Source organism: Drosophila gunungcola (assembly GCF_025200985.1).
Source record: "Drosophila gunungcola strain Sukarami chromosome 2R unlocalized genomic scaffold, Dgunungcola_SK_2 000004F, whole genome shotgun sequence".
Classification (NCBI taxonomy): Eukaryota; Metazoa; Arthropoda; class Insecta; order Diptera; family Drosophilidae; genus Drosophila; species Drosophila gunungcola.
The window spans coordinates 1,152,855-1,170,909 of record NW_026453167.1 but is presented as its reverse complement, the minus strand read 5'-3'; the positions used below and the strand labels follow the sequence as shown (position 1 = coordinate 1,170,909).

Sequence of the window (18,055 nt, the reverse complement as noted above, 5' to 3'; positions counted from 1 at the left end):
ATATGGGCTCTACGTAATATGTGTGGCATGTGTGTTGGGGATTGGATGGCTGGATAAGTTTTTAGGAACGGTTGAGGTAATCGATTGGCGACAGAAGAATACCGAACGACCTATGCAAAATAAACCAGAAAAACTGAACAGCTGATTCCGTATTTAAACTAACTCAAATGTTCAGAATTTAACGTGATTATCTAATCACTATAATTATAAAATAAATACCACTTATTAGTGTTTCCAGCAATAGGTTAATAAATTTTTTTTAAAACCGCTCAATAATAAATTATCTAAAGAGTTTGATTTGTACATGAATTGAAATAATTATTTTTGTCTTATCAACAGAAAACTTATTAAATTCATTATAGAACCAGTGAATACCAACCCTTTAAAGAAGATGTTCCCCGGGGGTTTGACCATAAAAGAATATTACTAGTATAAAATGGGAAACAGAACACCCATAACCAAATGTAGCCCTCAAATGAACTTAGGATTGCCCCAAAAATTCTGCCGCCAGCACAGCTGCCATGGTGTTGAATCAGCTTACATAAACATTAAACAATATAGTATGCAGTCGAAGTCGAAATGTATGAAATGCGAATGTGAAGAAATATTTAGTGGACTTGCGTTAACAGCTTCGGAAATTAACAGTTTTTCAATCTTCACTCTCTCCCTGCTGGCTGCTGGTTTTTTTTCGATTCTCAGCGTGTTTCTTCTTTTTTTTCGGCAAGTTTAACCTTCAAAACACACACTTTTTGATACGAGCCGAAAAACCAGAAAAAAAAGAAAACAAAACCTACGGACCAAAACTTGTTGAACTTGTTTGTCTTCGGGGTCTGGGTCTACATCAATTTGCATCGTTTTTTTTTTTTGGTCCGCTCAGCTTTATATGTATTTTTCTCTTAATGATTTTTTAATAACCGAAAACCGCCGAGATGCGAGTGTCCTTAGATCTGAAAGCAGCATCTGAAGGTTGATTGTAGGTCGCCGTATGCACCAATCTGCGTATTATTCATATATAGTATAAGATTTATAAATGTATATATCCGCCCAGGCAGGAGAACCTTCGATTATTCTTGGCCCCAATTTCACAGCTAAACACTATTGGGAAGTTTATTTTCGTGCACCATTTTCCACACCCGCTTCTGGCCATAAATTTCCGTACTGCGTCAATGACACGGCTGCTAATTTCTGGCGCTGTTTGAATTTCGGTTTCGGTATCTGTATCTTTATTTGTATTCGTATTTGTTGGCTATAATGTCTTCTATATATTCCACATAGCCTGATGCCCAGCCACGTCCGCTTGTGTGGGCGTCCCGTCTGTTTCACTTGCGTGTTCTTTTTTCCCGTGGTCGCTTTTCTGTGGGTATAGAGATTTTTTTTGGTTTTAGACGAAAAAGTTTTCAAGAATTATTTTAATACATGCCATAAACATTAGCCCACACACACACGCACGTAGATGATGGGGGCTTCAATTTCTCAGCTCATAAATTAAGTCACAATTTATATCTTTGGAAATCAAGTTAAAATACGGAAAAGCAATTTGCAGCTGACATCATGCGGACGTATCCACAAATCCACATACTAACTAAAAAAAAAGATAGATACATTCTGTAGGTGTGTGTGTGTGTGTGTACTCTATAAAGTTTATTAATTGTCTTCGCTGGTATCTTTTCAAATTGACTTGGCTGAGATAATTTACTGTCGGTGTGTGTCGGTCCGATATCTTTCGAAATGCCAAAAGTTAGATAGGAAATTTTGTTCGAAAAAAAATGCTAATTAAAATGGGTTAAAAATTAGATTATTTTTATTGGAAAACAAAAGGATAGCTTCAGTTTAAAATATTGTTTTCAAAATAGAAAATTTTCTAATATTGAAATGTCAATGAATTTAAATTTCAAAACAAGTAAGCTTTCTTTACAAATACTTTCCATTAAAAATTCAATAAAAACAAGAGCTTTAATAGATTTTCTTACCAAAAATACTTTGATTCATATGCCGCTGTCTTCGATAAGATAAGATTAAAGACACACACACACCACACACACCAACGCAAACACGATTACAGCAACAATTGCAACAGGCAGGCAAATAAAGATAAAAACAAATCAAACAAAATACAGTGCAAGGGGGAAGGCAAACAAACACAAACTCAAATGCTAATAACAACTGAATATAAATATTAAATTGTGTGCGGTCATCGATGATTGAATCACTTACAGATTTACGAAATTTTATTTTACCCCTCTATCTTACAAGTTTCCTAATGCATTTCTCTTCCACATACATATATAAATATATTTATTTTTTTACAGTATTTTATTAACCGAAATAGTCCTTAAATAAAATATTTATATTGTGCCGGTAAGTGCGTTTAACAATTTATTTCATTGCTATAAAAAGAAATTGGCTTAAAAGTGAATACGTATATACGCGTTTGAAATACGACTCTCTCTCAGGCGGTGTGTCTCTCTTAAATGTTGCTTAGCTAAACGAACCAAAAATATATACATTTAAATTGCTAAACACCGCTGGGCCGGACCTGGAGATCCATGACTATATATATCTATACCTCTGCGACTATTAGTGCACTCTAGTTCATAATATTTATTCGTAGTGTTCATTTTTATTTGGTCTATGTGCATTGCGCTGAACTTTGCCTTAGGGGCTAGGCTTAATTTGGCAATTTGGCTGTGGCATTTAGCTGTGGCTCTTGGCTGTTTTGGCTGTTGGAAAAGCAAACCCCGCCATCGCGATCCCTCCAAAAAGCTGCAAACTGGACGCCAACCGCTGCTCACGCTCTATATAAACTAAACTATTTATACAACCAGATATTTATTTGTGTATATCTGGTGAACTATTTTTAGTGACTATATCATAAGTTGTATGAAACGAGAACTTTTATTTTGCACACCATTCGCTCATTTAGTCTAGGAATCTATCGCAAATGCAAATATATTAAATACTCCATAGTGATATGGTTATGTCTTATGTCGATTGTCTTTTGTTTGTCTTATCATTTGAGCATTGCATTCTGCATAAAACCATAACACAAACGATTTGCGCATTACTAACCCCTAAAATCAATAAATATAAAACATGATCAGTTTCCACATCACACATTTATACCTAGAATCGCTCTGTCTCTCTCTATCTCTCTCTACGACTATCTGCCTCCGTCTTTCACCATTTCTATTTATCTTTCTTGGAATGTAAACCAAGTCGGTATGATCCTAAAGTTCTATTTCTCTTTTTTACTCTCATTTCAGATAATGTAAAATCAGCTTACACACAAAAAAAGCAGTAAAATAATAAAAACAGAAAATTAACAGCTGCGTCTATCTATAGATATAAACACACACACACACACATCTATATATTTAAATAAGCGTTCGTTCGATTTGAATCAAAATTATAGCCCAAGCTATCTATCAGCTATCAGCTACCCCCACAAGCTTTGTACTCCACAAAAACGCTAACGAACAAAATCGATAAAAAGCAGAAACCAACCGAAATCATACCATCTACCATAGATCTACATGCTATATACATATATAGGTGCTGATCTGTGCTGTTGAAATTAGTGTTTTTTGTGTGTGCGTGTCGCGAAAGGAGCGAATAAATCAAGTAAAAATAAAAATAAGAAACAAAAACTTTCTCTAGTCGCTAGGCTAAAATATATAAACTCCAGCTAAACCCAGATCCGTAAACAGCAAATAGTTATATATCTATAGCCCCGATACCGATACCGAACCGATACCGATACCGATACACGATGGCCAACGTTGTGAATATGAACAGCCTGTTCAACGGCAAGGATTCGCGCTGGCTGCAATTGGAGGTCTGTCGCGAGTTCCAGCGTAACAAATGTTCGCGCCAGGACACCGAGTGCAAGTTCGCCCATCCCCCGGCCAATGTGGAGGTCCAGAATGGCAAGGTCACCGCCTGCTACGACAGCATCAAGGTCAGTATCCCCTAAGCAAACAAACGAACTAGACTTCTCCAACCCAAACTCCTACCCCCCTTCTATTGCTTCGTGTGACTCGTAGATTGTAAGCTTTAAGACTTATGATTTCTCATCCCACCAAAAAAAATATGATTATGATAAGCAACTACCGAATCCCCAATTTTAGGGCCTCAACGAAAACTGATCTTGTCTCGCTTTTGTTGTTTGTGCTTTTGTGCTTTTATAAACTCCATTTTCGTTTTTTGGTATCTCTGTGCTTCAATATATGCATATATAAATATATATATCTTAAATACACACTATATTTAGTGGCTGTGTCTCTAAGTGCCTTCCAAATAAACTACATAGAATAAGCGCAGCTGAAGCGCCGAGCTGAGCTTGAGAATTGTGTGCGTGAGAGTGCTTGAGGCTTGAGTCTTGGGTCCCGAGTAGAAGGCTTTGGCTTTTGGCTTGCAAATAAGAGAGTTCCACCACCAACCATCGACCCCTATAAATAGTAAAAGGCATAGAGAAAAATCACTCATTAATTGGTTTAAATGAAATGAAACAATGGAAAGCGTTGATGGTTTTTTCTCTGTGTGAAATATAAACCGTATAAAATTTTCTCGAAAAAATCAACTGAATAACTAAAATCGCTTATCACCTTTCGAGTGATTTTTAGGCCACGCAACTCTTAGACATGGACAACTTCAAGGTAAAGCTTTAATAATAAAATTATTATGTTAAGAATATAGATTTAAGAATAGTCCCCTGCCCTTTTTGATTCGATTCCATTGAACTCTTCGTTAATATCTGCCGTGGGGCAGACAACAAAATCAAAGGAAAAGAGGTTTCTATTTTCCCTTAATTTTTTACCGCTCAAAAAAGGCAATGCGGCAAATTAGCAGGAGGCGAACAAAAGGGTGAAAGCAGCTCTTTTTTCACACAGGACAATGCCGAACACAAGAACAGAAAAGGCAGGAAAAATTAAGTTGGTGTTTTCTTTATTAAGCTTTTTGTTTTACCCGCAACAAACAAACAACTGCCAAAGAATGGCCGCATAAAGTGGAGTATTTTATGTATAGTATATAATGCTGATAAAATGCCATCATCATCAGCAGGAGCATAGCGTCGCCATCACCATCACCATCAAATTTGTGACAGCATAAAAAATTACGTTTTGAAATTTTTCGTTGCCACTTTTTAGGCGTCGCTGGCAGCTTGTTTGGCCAACGGCCTTTTGTTATTTCAACAAAACCCAAAGCGAGCTGAGTCAGTCCTTAAAGTTGGCCATAGTTGGTCCCTTTTCCCTAGAGAGCCTTCCTACCCCTCCCTCTCCATTATTTCATTCTGTCGCTCTTGAGTCGAGTGTGCAAACAATAGTTAAAACTGATGTTTGTAAGTAGCTCGTTGGCTCGGTGGGTCCACGCTTATTTTTTTTGCCTGGGAGGGGAGGAGGCATTGTTAATTGAGCCACTGGATAGTCTTCCCATTTTTCCCTGTTTACTTTTTGGGCCTGCTGCGCCCCCAATGAATGTATTAGGGATACTCTGAAATGCTGAGAAAATCCCAACCAGAACGATTTATTTATATGTCTTTTGGCATTGATATCTGGTGCAAATATTATTCAAATTATTAGAGTTTCAGTTTTGTGTGTAAGTGTAATGCTTTTTTACTTGATAAAAAAGCAATTTTCTTAAAATTATTAGAGTAATTTTTGGATCAAGTGGAAGTTTTGATAAAATTATTAAAGAATTTTGTATAAAATTAAAAGTTACACAGGAAAAATATAATATATCTCAGTAAAAAAAAAATTGATTTCTCTATTAGACATATAAATAATATTTTAAGTGAACTTGTTGCTTAATAAAACTTTTAAAATTCCACCCATTACATCTACAAAAGAGTAATCTTTAACTTTAACGAGCAACCACATACGTCGACCACAACCATTGTTAGTATTCACTTATGATTTAATCTCGAACCGTGTCAAATATGAATGCTCATTAAATATTCATAATTCAAAGCACTTCTGCAACATCAACTGACTTTCATCATTAATCTAAGCTAACCCCAAACATTTCCAATTATCTTTGATGGATCATTAGGAACCGGGTCAGCCGCCTGGTGTCTCAGTTGGTTTCAGTTGGCCGTGCCAGGGAAATCTCATAAGCCTTTTGGCAATTATCCGAGACCACAGCTGCGTGATAAGCGAGTTCTGACTGCAGAATCCACATCATCTGTGGGGCAGCAGCTGCAAGATGGAAATTGAAAGGGGGGTAAATGGGTAAATGAAAATGGAAATGGAAAGGACACACACACCCAGTGACCCTTGGGCACTTGTAGTTTTTGCCTGGCTGGTCGGGCAAATAAAGCTCAGACATTCATTGCCCACAAATTAATTGTGTTATCCTATTAATTAACTATGCAGTAAAGTTGCCGAGCAATTTCGTTCGTGGGGCGTGTTCTTCCTCTCCAGCAGCCTCAGCCTCAGCCTCCCTCGCATTTTTCCATTTCCCATTTTCCATGCCCTGTTGTTCTTCGCCCCTTTTGAGTGGCTGTAATTGTAGGCGAGTGTGTTTGCACTCATTTTCACCTCTTTTTGTCCCCAACGACTTTTTATACCAACTTTATATATTCTTGTATACGTGTGTGTGTGTGTGTGCTTGACACACAAAACGAACTGGGCTTAAATGTTTAACGAACTTAAACGTGGCAAGTAACCAGCACATAACATATATATACGTTTGTATATGTAATGGCCCCCAGTTCGAGGACGAAAGGCCTATGTACGAGTCCCGTGATTGTATGCCTATGATGTTGAACACGTGTACTGGGCTGTACCTGGGGTGTGTTTAAACTTTTTCTCGGTGGCCGCGACGCTAATTTATTGCCAGGTTGCCGCGTTGTGGGCTTTTAAATGCCATTTCCCTACTAAAGAAATAGTTAGAGCAGAATTAGACGTGAAATTAAGGTCAATGTCAAGCTGTGAAGTTATGTCCGTAATTATCCATTATGAATATTTTAGATCTAAATCTAATTATTTTCTGTATAACTTTTTAAGTGAATTTCAACTCATTATTTATTTATTTTTTTTATTCAGCAAGATTGAAGTAAATGTCAAGCTATAGCTTCATATATGAAGCTTATTCCCTTATGAATACACAATACAATTTTTTAACTTTTCTTTGTTTTCAAAGATAATTCCAAAGCAAATTTCTGTAAAATGTAAGTCAATGTCATGCTATAAAGTTTATTCTCTGTTTATCCATAATTAAATACACAATACAATTGCTTAATTTTTCATAGTTTTTAAAGTGAATTCAAAATAAATTTTAAATGATTGCAAAATTCTCTAAACTGAATTCTACTCAAATGCCTTTTAGCGCAGCCAAGCGTTTCGTTTTCGCTTAGTGACCTCTGACCCTTTCAGCAAATTGGCATCGTTTCATTGGTAATTTCCCCTCAATTTAATTTGACCACAATGAGCCAGCCAGCTGAAACTTTAAAAGCCACTCGGGAAGCGACCCAGAGCAAAAGAATGGTAGGAAAAAAAAGGGGCAGTGTAAAAAGTGAGAGTGAGAGGGAATAAGAATGGGAAAAAATCGCATAGCCGCCACAACATAAAACATTTTCCGGTTTATAATTTTCTTGTCAACACAATTTTCACGCCATGCTCTGGCGCTGTGCGATGGCCTCGCTGGAAAAACTCCTTCCTCCACATCCGGATCCTCAGCCTCAGCAAGCGTTTTTCTGGGCTGCCGCTTGGCTGGTGCCACTTTATCCTTCGCCTTTCGCCGCCTTTTGCTACTTAACCAACTGTAAAGCTCTCGGCCATATTGTGTGGCACCTTATTTTTCTATTATATTCCCAACACAGCCGCCGCCGCTGCAACATATTTTTCCGCGCCGCCTTTCTTTCGGGGCGGGCCAACAAAAGTCAAGTTCCCATGCCATGCAAATTATGGTCGAAAAGAATGGCACAGAAAATGGCGCCCCGCAAAAGAAAATGAAAATGAGAATGAAAATGGCAACTCTTCCGCTTGGAAAAAGAAAGGGAGTGAGGAGAACAAAGCCGGCCACTTTGACAACTTCGGGGCTTCGCTGTTGTTTATACCAATTTTGTAGTTGACGCTTGAATTTCCGGACCGCCTCGGGCCGCTTCGGAAATACTTTAATAATTAAATTTTAAAGACAACAACAAATGATGAACTTTTGCCGCCGCTCTGATTCGGCTCGCTCACCCATATATTCAATGTCATCCAATTATTTTTAATTCCATTATCTATTTTTTCGCCACTGCCTTTGCTTCTTCGCAATTTGCCATAAAAAATTGCTGGGCAGCAGAATTGAAATCGATAATAATAATAAGCAGCCGGGCAGAAGAAATGACTGGCAAGAGCAACTTAATGTACAATACAACCAACAAAAAAAATGAATCCAATTTAAATAAAACTTCCCAGAAAATGTGAAATAGAGCGCACACCAATCAGAGGAAGTGAATGAAAGAAGAATCATCAATAGTTGCTCAAAATCATTGGAGAAGTGGAGAAAAGAAACAATATAATGAAAGAATTGTAAGGAAAAAAACGAAAACTTTGCGGTTGTCATTGAATCATTTGAAATTGCGAAATGCTTAACAAGTGATATTTTCGGTAATTGGTGGGAAGTTTCGCTGGCTGCTATGGAATTTATAAGTGTATACTTGCGATTAATAAAAGCTTTAGGAAATCCGTCTTATTTTTAGTTACAATTCTGCATTTCCAATTTATTTGGAATGATAAATGGATTAATAGGTCTTATCCTATGTTTATAATATTATTTGGAAAACCATCTTGTTTCTAGTTGCACTTTAAATTAAAGTATAAAATAATATTAAGAATATAAATCATCAACTAGGGAGCTAATGCACATTATTCTGATGGAAGATTTTCTACATTATATTGTACAGTTTGTAAGGAATTAGAGAGTGACTGCCTGGATCAAACTTAAGTGCAATAGGACTGCACGAATCCCTCGTTGCCTATGGGGCATCACCGAAATCAGTTTCGAGTGCATTGTGTCCCCTCACCTGCCATCATAGGGCCCACCTCCGCCATTATCCTCGCCCCATTCGGAATGCTGCAACATTCTGCTGCCAGGCGCGCCTAATTTGTTATGCCTTACACACGTTGCACTTGGAAATTCCGCAACAAACTTCAAGTCAATAACTCAGCAGAGCAACTCCAGCAACCAGCCACCACCCAGGATATTTCGCCCACCAGCACTTAATGCATTATGCAACAGCAAGTTGTGGCATGTCCTTGCACATAGCCGCACTCACATGTGTGTGCGAGTGGTGGGTGCCATTTCGCAGTTGCTGAAACCTACACAACTCATTCGTCCTTTCGCCGTCGCCGTCGTAGTGGCAGTCGCCTTCTCCTTTGCCGGAACGTGACTGCAAATCGAGCGGGCATGCCTTAAATAAAATAAATGGCACATTATCAATATAAACAAGAGGACGTCGCCGAAGGAGTCGCGTACGCGAGTTGCAAGCGTAAAGTTGTTAAGTTACTTAAGCCAACAAATGAAGCGAGCCAAGATGGAGCGAGGTGCTTTTCCCACTGCCGGATTCTCCGTTTTCTCCATTTCCATCTCCCCCCCTTTCCAGTTGAGCCAGTCACGAGCGTGACAAATTGCACTTGGGCGCCAGACTACCCAGTTTCCCATCGCCATCCCCGAAAAACTTTCCCGTTTTCCCCGTTTTGACCAACAAACAAGTCCCTGGTTGGACGCCAATTTCTTTTCATATGGCTAAGACAAAGGCAAACAAAAACTAATGCCCGGCCGTGATGAATATAAATGCGAGAAAAGATCCAGCACATTTCATTCCCTTACATCCATCGAATAAAAAATGTCGCAAGTTAAGGCAAGAGTGTCAAAAGCGCATATGGAAATAGCGCTCCCAATCGATGACTTCTGCAAATAAATATTTTTCGCTTTGGACTTGCAATTTCATTTCGCCAACAGATTGAAGGATTACGTATTCATACGAGGAGTGTCAACCAGGCGGACGAAGTCCGGAGACAGGTGACTCTTGTTGCTCACTCACCTTGAGTCTTGGATTATTGACTGAAGTGGGGAAGAAAGTAGAAATAATACTGTACAGGGAAGGCTGATTTTGATTGAAATTGGAATAATAGGATAGCAGGCTGCCAAAGGGAATGGGAAATTTCCCTTCACTTTGAGTGATAATCATAATTTTCCTTTGCATGCGCGATGCTTCATTAATTAAAGACACTTGGCAAAGGAGAATTTTAATTGCAATATCTTAGTGATGGGTATTATATTTTTAACGCAGGCAGCCGCTTATTTGTATAGCATATGATCAATTTGACAGAAATGTAAATAATTGCTCTTCAGTGGGGAAATAAATTCCAACTTGACATTAAAGACTTTCCCGCTTAAAGCCACACAGCTCAGACTTCTCTGTCTGATTTTTTTCTTCCTTCTTTATTTTGAGCGACAGCTAAGCGTCAAACTAAGCAAGAAAAAACTCACCTGAAACACGGACCGCTTCCAACGAAAATCGAGATCAATAAAAACGTCATTCAATTTATTTTCAATTTTTGCGGAACTCGCGAGCGAAATGAGACGTGTGTGTGGAAAGGAGGCGGTGGAGGTGGCGGTGGAGGAGGCGTGGCAAGGAGTGCCTAACAAATAATGGCAGACAGAAAACCCAATAAATTTAAAGAAGAAAAGCCATCGCCTGGGACTTCAGCAATGACTAACTGCCGAGGAGGAGAAATAAGAGGAGTAGGGAGTGGAAAGGAAGGAAGCTGTGGTGGGCCGACTTTATATGTGTGGTATCCAGGCATCTTTGAGAGTGTGCGTCTGTTTGGGTATATCAAATAACTTTGACTTTACACATTATTAAACCGCAATGTCGTCGACGAGTGGTGAAATAAAGCGAGACAAACAAACAAAGCAGCGTCACATTTGTAAGGATTGCAATAGGACGACAGGGAGCCACATTTTGTGCAGGCAGCTGCAGTACTAGTAAAAGAAGCTGCTTGCTGCTGGCTCCTGTTGCATTTCGTTTCGCGTCCCACGCTTGACAAACTCGACAAACAATTGTCAGCCTTGTCGGCCGGCTTGCCAGGATACGCCAGAATACGCCAGGATGCCAGGATCCTTGGCTCCTTTTGTCTTGGCTGTTGCATTTTTCAAGAGAAATTGATTAAAGCCGGTCGTCGCTGCAAATTGTTTGCCCAGTAAACTTAAAGCTCCTTCAATGGACCTACTACTCCTTGCATTCCGTGTCCTTTTATTTTGTCCCTTTCTCCTTTCTCTTTCCTTTCTTCTCCGCGACCTTTTCTTCCCGTCGAGTGGCGCATTTTCTTTTGCCTCGGGCGTTGCGGCAAAGTCAATGAGTGGCAATATGCCACCAATAATTCAGGTCACGCGAGATGTCGTCGCTGTCCTTGTCGCTTGGTCCTGGGCGCCTTGGTCTAGCTCCTGACGGTGGGTGTGCTTCTGGGGGAAATATTTAAAATGTTATACTTTTTATTAAAAGGTGGAAAGGGTTTGTAAGGTGGTGGAAATTTGTTTGCTTCATTGGAACTGATTTATGTCGTGGTTTCCCTCAGTTTACAAAGAGCTGAAGAGCATAATATTAAATCGTAAATAATAATCAAACTAAACGCCCATAACTGTGATCGCTTTATATTACACTTTAAAGGCTACTTAAGAAAAGTAACAACACGTAAGTAAACAATAATTACATTGAATTATGATAAATTTATTTCAAACTTTATTGAATCTTGTTTAAAAATAGTAGTGGTTTTCTTATCGTACAATTTCTAGTTTAAAATTTTGTAATTCTTATGAAAAGATTTTAAAAACATTTTTGAAAAAATAGACAATATCATTTTGTTAAAATTTCTCTAAAAAAATATTTTTATGATTTTGGCTCTTTAAATTAAAAACTTTTTTTAAGTTGAAATAGTGACAAAGATATTTAAATGAACTTAAATTATCTTTTATTTTTTCTCAGTTGAATATTATTATTTTATTAGATAATTAGTAGGCATCGGCTTCTGAGTCTGTTCACATACGAAATGTTTTATTCAATAAGCAATCGCTTTAACATTAATGTAATGTTCAGCCTTGACGCCCACTGTGCGTCATCGTCTTCGACTCAGAGCCGACGTCATTTGCCGCCTTTAAGCTTTTCTGCCGCCCCCGTTCTGCCACGCCCCCCTCTTTGTGCCTCCTGGCGTTTGGGTGTATTGTGGAATGTTCTATTGCCGTTTCGGATCCTTTTTTGTTGTTGTTGTTGTTGTTGTTGTTGCTGCTGCTGCTGATGTTTTTGTCGCACACATCCGCATTGTACGCTCCATTGTGTGCTGACGTCGTTAGGCCATCTTGCTGGCATCCCACTGGCACTCCCCCTTTTGCCACATCCCTCTCCCTCAGCCCTATTCTTCTTCTTCTTTCACTGACTGGTGGCTGCTGCAATTTTAATGAAGCTGCGGCATGCGGCAGGCAGCGCCTTCGAGTTGCACGCGCCATGAAGCAACTTGCGCTTTTTATGCTCCAGGATGAAATGATTATGGGGGGCAGGGGAAAAGGATGCCATTGTTAAATGAGCTTTACATGACAGCTGCCGCTTTGGGTCCAAAACTGCAACTCCATCTTCTACATACAACGAAAATCAGGAAAATCAATCAATAAATAAATATATAGATTATCGTAATAATAGGGAATAACAATATTTTTAATTGAGTAGTTTGCTTATATAGACATCTTGTACATAAACATTTGAAATATAAAATTTACAAATCTCTAAGGCTGTTTTAAAATACAATAAATCCAAAACTTTTCTTTTAAAGTTATGTAATTATAGAATTTCACTTAGTATGCCTTTTCGCTCAGTGTAGGGTCAGTTCTCCTAACGAGAAATTCAATTTCTCTCTAAGGCTGGTCAAATTTCGAGGCAGTCTGTCAATTGGGATTGCTGTAAGTTTGTGGGCTTCTGGGCGAGGGGCTAATAAATGAAAATCCACAGAGGAGAGAGGAGAGTAGTGAGTAGTGGCTGTGGAGTAAAGGATAATACTCCCTTTGGACTTCCGGGGAGCGTTTGCCTTTTGAATAAATGCCATAATTTATGGTCAAAAGTTTGCCTGTGCACACATTTTGTGGCAAACACTTGTGAAGCGCAGCTATTTGGAAACCCCCCCCAAAAAACTCTCCCCCCCGTTCCCTGGTCATTTGATGATGATGATGATGACTGCATGGGATCCATCTCTCCATATTCCATCTGCATTTCGGCTTTCGGCTCACACCCAGTGCAGATTTTGCAGTTCATCTGAAAAGTTTGCTCGGTTACATTTCGGTGTCCATTAGTGTAATTTAGAACTCAAGTCTCTTGGTCTTCTTCGACTTCTATTTTTGGTTGAGCAGAGAGCGGTAAAAAACATAGAAAAAAGAGAAAGGAATACCAAAAATAGAAAGATATTCAATTTACTTAATAGTTTTGGGATGGCGCTTAGGGTCATCAAATTACAGAGGTGCCAGGGCAGGGCAGGCCGAGCATAAACCAATTGGGATTGGTGAGGGCAGGTGCTTATCGTGTTCTAGGGGTTGACAAACGATTCGGGACCCTGTGTTCCTTTGGCATTTCTTGCTTTGTTTGCTCTCGTCCCTCTCCAGATGCAAATCAAATGAAGCGAAGTGCGGATTGCGGACTGCGGAGTGGAAAATGCTAATCAACAATGGAATCGATAGATGTTTGAACTGTGTTCGGCCGGCCTCTGCCTTTCTATCTGCCTTATCTATCTGCAGAAACTGAACAATGACGGCCAGGAATTCTCGTACTGTCGCTTACACATCGAATTTGCATATTATGAGATAGACAAAGAATATGGAGGTGGAGCGCACAGGGAGTTCGTTCATTTGAATTTGTGTTTGGCAAAGGAAATGAAATATTTTCAATGAATAAAACTAAAGGCTGCCAAGGGAGTTGTTGCAAAAATGGTGCGAGCGATAAAATTAAATTACTTTTAACTGCCTGCCTGAAGAACCCAAACCTTTCATATTTTAAATACTTTTGGTCTGCTTTGGAGTTTCTTTGGGGAATTACTTGATTTGAATTCATTAGGTTATTTAAGTTTTAGAATTTTGTGGCTAACTTGGGATTTTAAAAAGTTAATTTATTGTGGGGAAAATCTATACAACTAAATAAATTTAAAATTAATAAAGAACTACTTTATTTACATAATTGCCATTTCATTTGGTCAACAAAATAAACTTGCTTACTGATGATATATACAGAGACTTTTACACTCATATGTATATTTATATATATAGAGACTTTTACACTCATGTTAAGTGCCTAAATAAATTGAAATTTAATATTCAAAAATATTTTCATTTAAGTTGTCGTGAAGTTACATGTAACACAAATAAATACCGAAACCCCGGAAGCAAATTCACTTATTTTCCTTTGAAAATAGTCCAGCAATCAATGGATTACTTCCGTCATTTGGGTTTTCAATGACATGCGTTTGAACGCGAAATCAATATCGAAAGCTGAAGCTTAGCAGCTCCCTCTCCTCTGACCCCTCGAAAACTGACAGCACAATTTAAGTTGCCTGGCCAAAATCAACAAATATCTTTCTCCATCCATATATATATATTGTTGGCGTATATATATAAACTCCGATTTTTTTTTCGGCTGTGCGAATAGAAATTGAAAATGCGCAAAGCGCCTGTTTAAGCATTTCAATTGATATCCATCAGCAAAGTGGCGCAACAGCAGCAGAAGCAACAACAAAGGCCGTCCTCTGAGGGGGCAAAATAGAAAATCAATTCAATCACGCTTATCAGAGACTGGAGAAGAGCGAGAGCTCATCGACAAACGTCATCGGCAGACTTGGAATCGGCATCGAAATCGGAATCAGAAGCAGAATCAGGAGTCAAGTCCGAGAGCCCGGAGGATTGCAGAAAAAATTACAATTCAAAAAGCATTTTCGTATGTTTACTGCCGCAGCAGTAGCGGTAGAAAACTGGCGACAACAATAAAAATCTAAATGGAACTAGTCACCACCACCCACATTTCTCCTTCGTACAATCCCATTCGGCATTCAGTATTCGCCATTCGCCATTCGCAGCTGAGAATGATTTACTGTCGTTTGTTTGTTGTCTCTGCCGACTGAAAAGAAATACGCTGGGTTAGAGAGATTTTTATCCCTTGGATTGGCAAACGTTTTAGACATTTTTACTGTTTATAACTATCTGTCCCCCCCTCCCCGCCACCCGCCTCCCTGCGTTTTGCCATCTATCTGGCGCCGCGTTGTCCTCCATTTGAAATGGTCGCATATTTATATCAGTCAGTGTTCTGGTTTGGGTTGGGTTGAGTTGGGTGGGTAAAAAGGCATTAGCCCGGGCATTGTTGTGCTCGAGAGAAGTTGGCTTATTGATTGCTCGAGTGTTGCATCAACAAGCCATCCATGGCGGCTGGGTCTTGAGAGCCGCACTATTAGCTGGCCGCCATGAGACTAGATAAACATTATTGGATTCGGTCGGATTAGCGTCTATTCAAAGCTGTGGGAAGTGATTGTCTCTACGGTTGCTTGGAAAAGCTCTTACGCGGCTTGAAATAAATTAAATTTTACTTAAAAGTCATATCTTCCTAGTTAGAACTTAAAATATTAATGTTGTTTTAATTTTGTTATACTTTTTTCATAGCTATTTATGTTTAGCGAAATTACCAAGTAATTTAAAACAAAAGATATATTTTGAATACCTTATTGAGTGCTTTCAATCTGCTTACGCCAAATTTGCATATATCACTCGTCATCTTGCTGGTAATCCTCGGCTGACTCTTTCATTACCCCATCGAAAAAAATTGAGTCCTTCAGTCGGGGCCAACTTTGTTGCCCCTTTTGCCGATAACTCGCACTCACTACATTATTTAAGCCATCTCTTTTGCACAACCTTAATCACATTATCGCTGCGTGGCATATGGAAATATTAACTTGCTGCCATCATTGACACACTCGAATGCCTCCTCGTATATTTCCCTTTTCGATGGGGGTTGGGGACTTATGGCCAACTTTTCCATCACTTTCCAAGCGATTAAACAATCAGCGGGCATTATAATCTCTGCACAAAGTCATGTATCATAGATTGCCCCACCCGGGTTTTCATCTCTCTCTCTCTCTCCTTCTTTGTGTGTTTTCCATTTGCTTGGCGATTTCATTGGATTTTTCTTCGTTTTTTTTTTTTGCCTGTATGTGAGCCATTTGATGCTGTCAAACATAATTTGCATATGCTTTGGGGTTTCTGGCTGGCGGATTAACTCTTGGTGATTCCTCTTCCTCGATCGCTTGGCGAATCGATTTGCGATTGGAGATTTGCAATTGGAGATTTGCGACTGTACCATGTTAATACGCTTGTAAGCTTTGTGCGCCCAATTAAAAACAGGCTGCCGGCAGTGTGAGTTTTCCATTCCATTTTTCCATTTTGCACTAAACATAATGTTAGATTACGGTTTATATATCTTGTGAGTGGGGTGTGTGCTAACAAAACGATTTCCTGCTCGCAGATTGGGTAACTGGCTCGAATGCTATGTGCCTTGTGCCATCTATCAACTTGACTTATTATAATGAATTCATTTAAATGACATTTATTGTCACAGGTGTGGGGAGGTGTGGGGATGAAGACTTCCGGAGTGCTGGAAAATAGGCTTAAAAAGCCATTATTGTCAACATTTATAATAGTTTCAAGGGGCTCTCGCAGGGTAATGTGTGCTTACCTCAGACTCGGCCTCTCTTCCCTCACGTTTTCACCGGTTTCCTCTGGTTTTCCTGCCTCCGTCTTGTGTTTGTTTACCTGGCACTCGAGAAACACACTCACACACATCCTTAGACAGCCTCGAGTGTTTGGGGCCAGGCCAGGACAGGACGACGATGAAAGCGTTTGTGTGCGGCCTACCCTGCGTATGAGTTATGTTTATTAAGCTGCGCCAGGCAACGAACTTAAAGCGTCTTCAAGTGCCTGATGAATTCCACTCAACGAATGCCCCCTTTTCCTTTTCCGCCTGACAACTTGTGACAATCTGTCTCTCACTCATAATTATTATTATTATTATTATCATTATTTTTGGCTTTAATCCTTTCGCTGACAGCAAGCGCCTTCACCCTTAAGCTTAATGGAAAGCGTCAACGAATTTCAGCTGCTGCCTCGTCTCGTTTTAATTTTCACTTCGCCATCCATCGCCATCGTTTTCGGTTTTTATTTCGTTCATTCGCACTTTTTAATTACTTTTCTTTCATTTCGGACAACTCTGGCCACAATTTCTCTTTCGCTTCTTCCCACTTTGTAATTATTTCAGCAGTTTTATTTGATAATTTCTCATTGCGCGCTCACACACGCGAGGCGAATTTATCATTTGCCAGTGGCATTGCCACCAAAAGTGTCAGGAGATCTGGTGGCAAGGAGATATGGCGACAATTTATGTGACTCGATGGGAAATGATTAGAAATGTGTTTATTGAGGGGGAAAACTAAAGGGAGCTTTTTGTCGTGAGTCATGAACTCGACAGTGTCAGTTTAAGTTCAAAGAAATTTTGTTATTTCTGGAAGAGTAATGGTTATACAAAACTAATTAAATTGCGGGTTCGGCCAAAGATATATATTTATGATTTTACAAATGGTATAGATAGAAGTGCGTATTAATTAAATTTCCAACCCTTAACTGAAATGATATTTACTTAATGCAACTCCCATACTGAAATATAAAATTCCTTAACCTTCCTCACCTAATCAAATAATTTAGATCTTAGAACCGAGATTTCCCCTACTTAGACACTCAGAGCCAGGGCCATTTACATTTGCCTAAAGGTCCTTGAGGATGTGCACAAACCTAAATAATATTCAGATATTTTATTTAAAATGAAATTTAATTGTCACATTAAATGCCACGACGTTTGGGGCTCGACAAAAAGGAATTAGATGGAGCAGGGCACAAGAACAAATCCCCAAGGACACAAGGATGTGAGAGCAGAGACACACACGCATTCACACACACATATGCGAGGGGAATAGTCCCAACTGGGAGGAAATTGTTGTTC

General features: G+C 39.2%; 1 protein-coding gene across 35 annotated transcripts in view; it reads left to right on the top strand.

The window, feature by feature from the left end:
* Positions 1-18,055, top strand: part of LOC128254145 (protein muscleblind) — a 162,595-nt gene that overhangs the window by 53,626 nt on the left and 90,914 nt on the right. For 34 of the 35 annotated variants that reach the window (XR_008267522.1, XR_008267521.1, XR_008267520.1 and 31 more), the window contains exon 2: positions 3,264-3,958. The exons of the other annotated variant lie outside the window; for it this stretch is intronic. Coding sequence is in view for 26 of the 34 variants with exons in the window: in XM_052982996.1 (XP_052838956.1) it covers positions 3,770-3,958 (189 nt within the window). In the remaining 8 variants the exon portion in view is untranslated. The remainder of the gene's footprint in view (positions 1-3,263; positions 3,959-18,055) is intronic. 35 annotated transcript variants of the gene reach the window in all.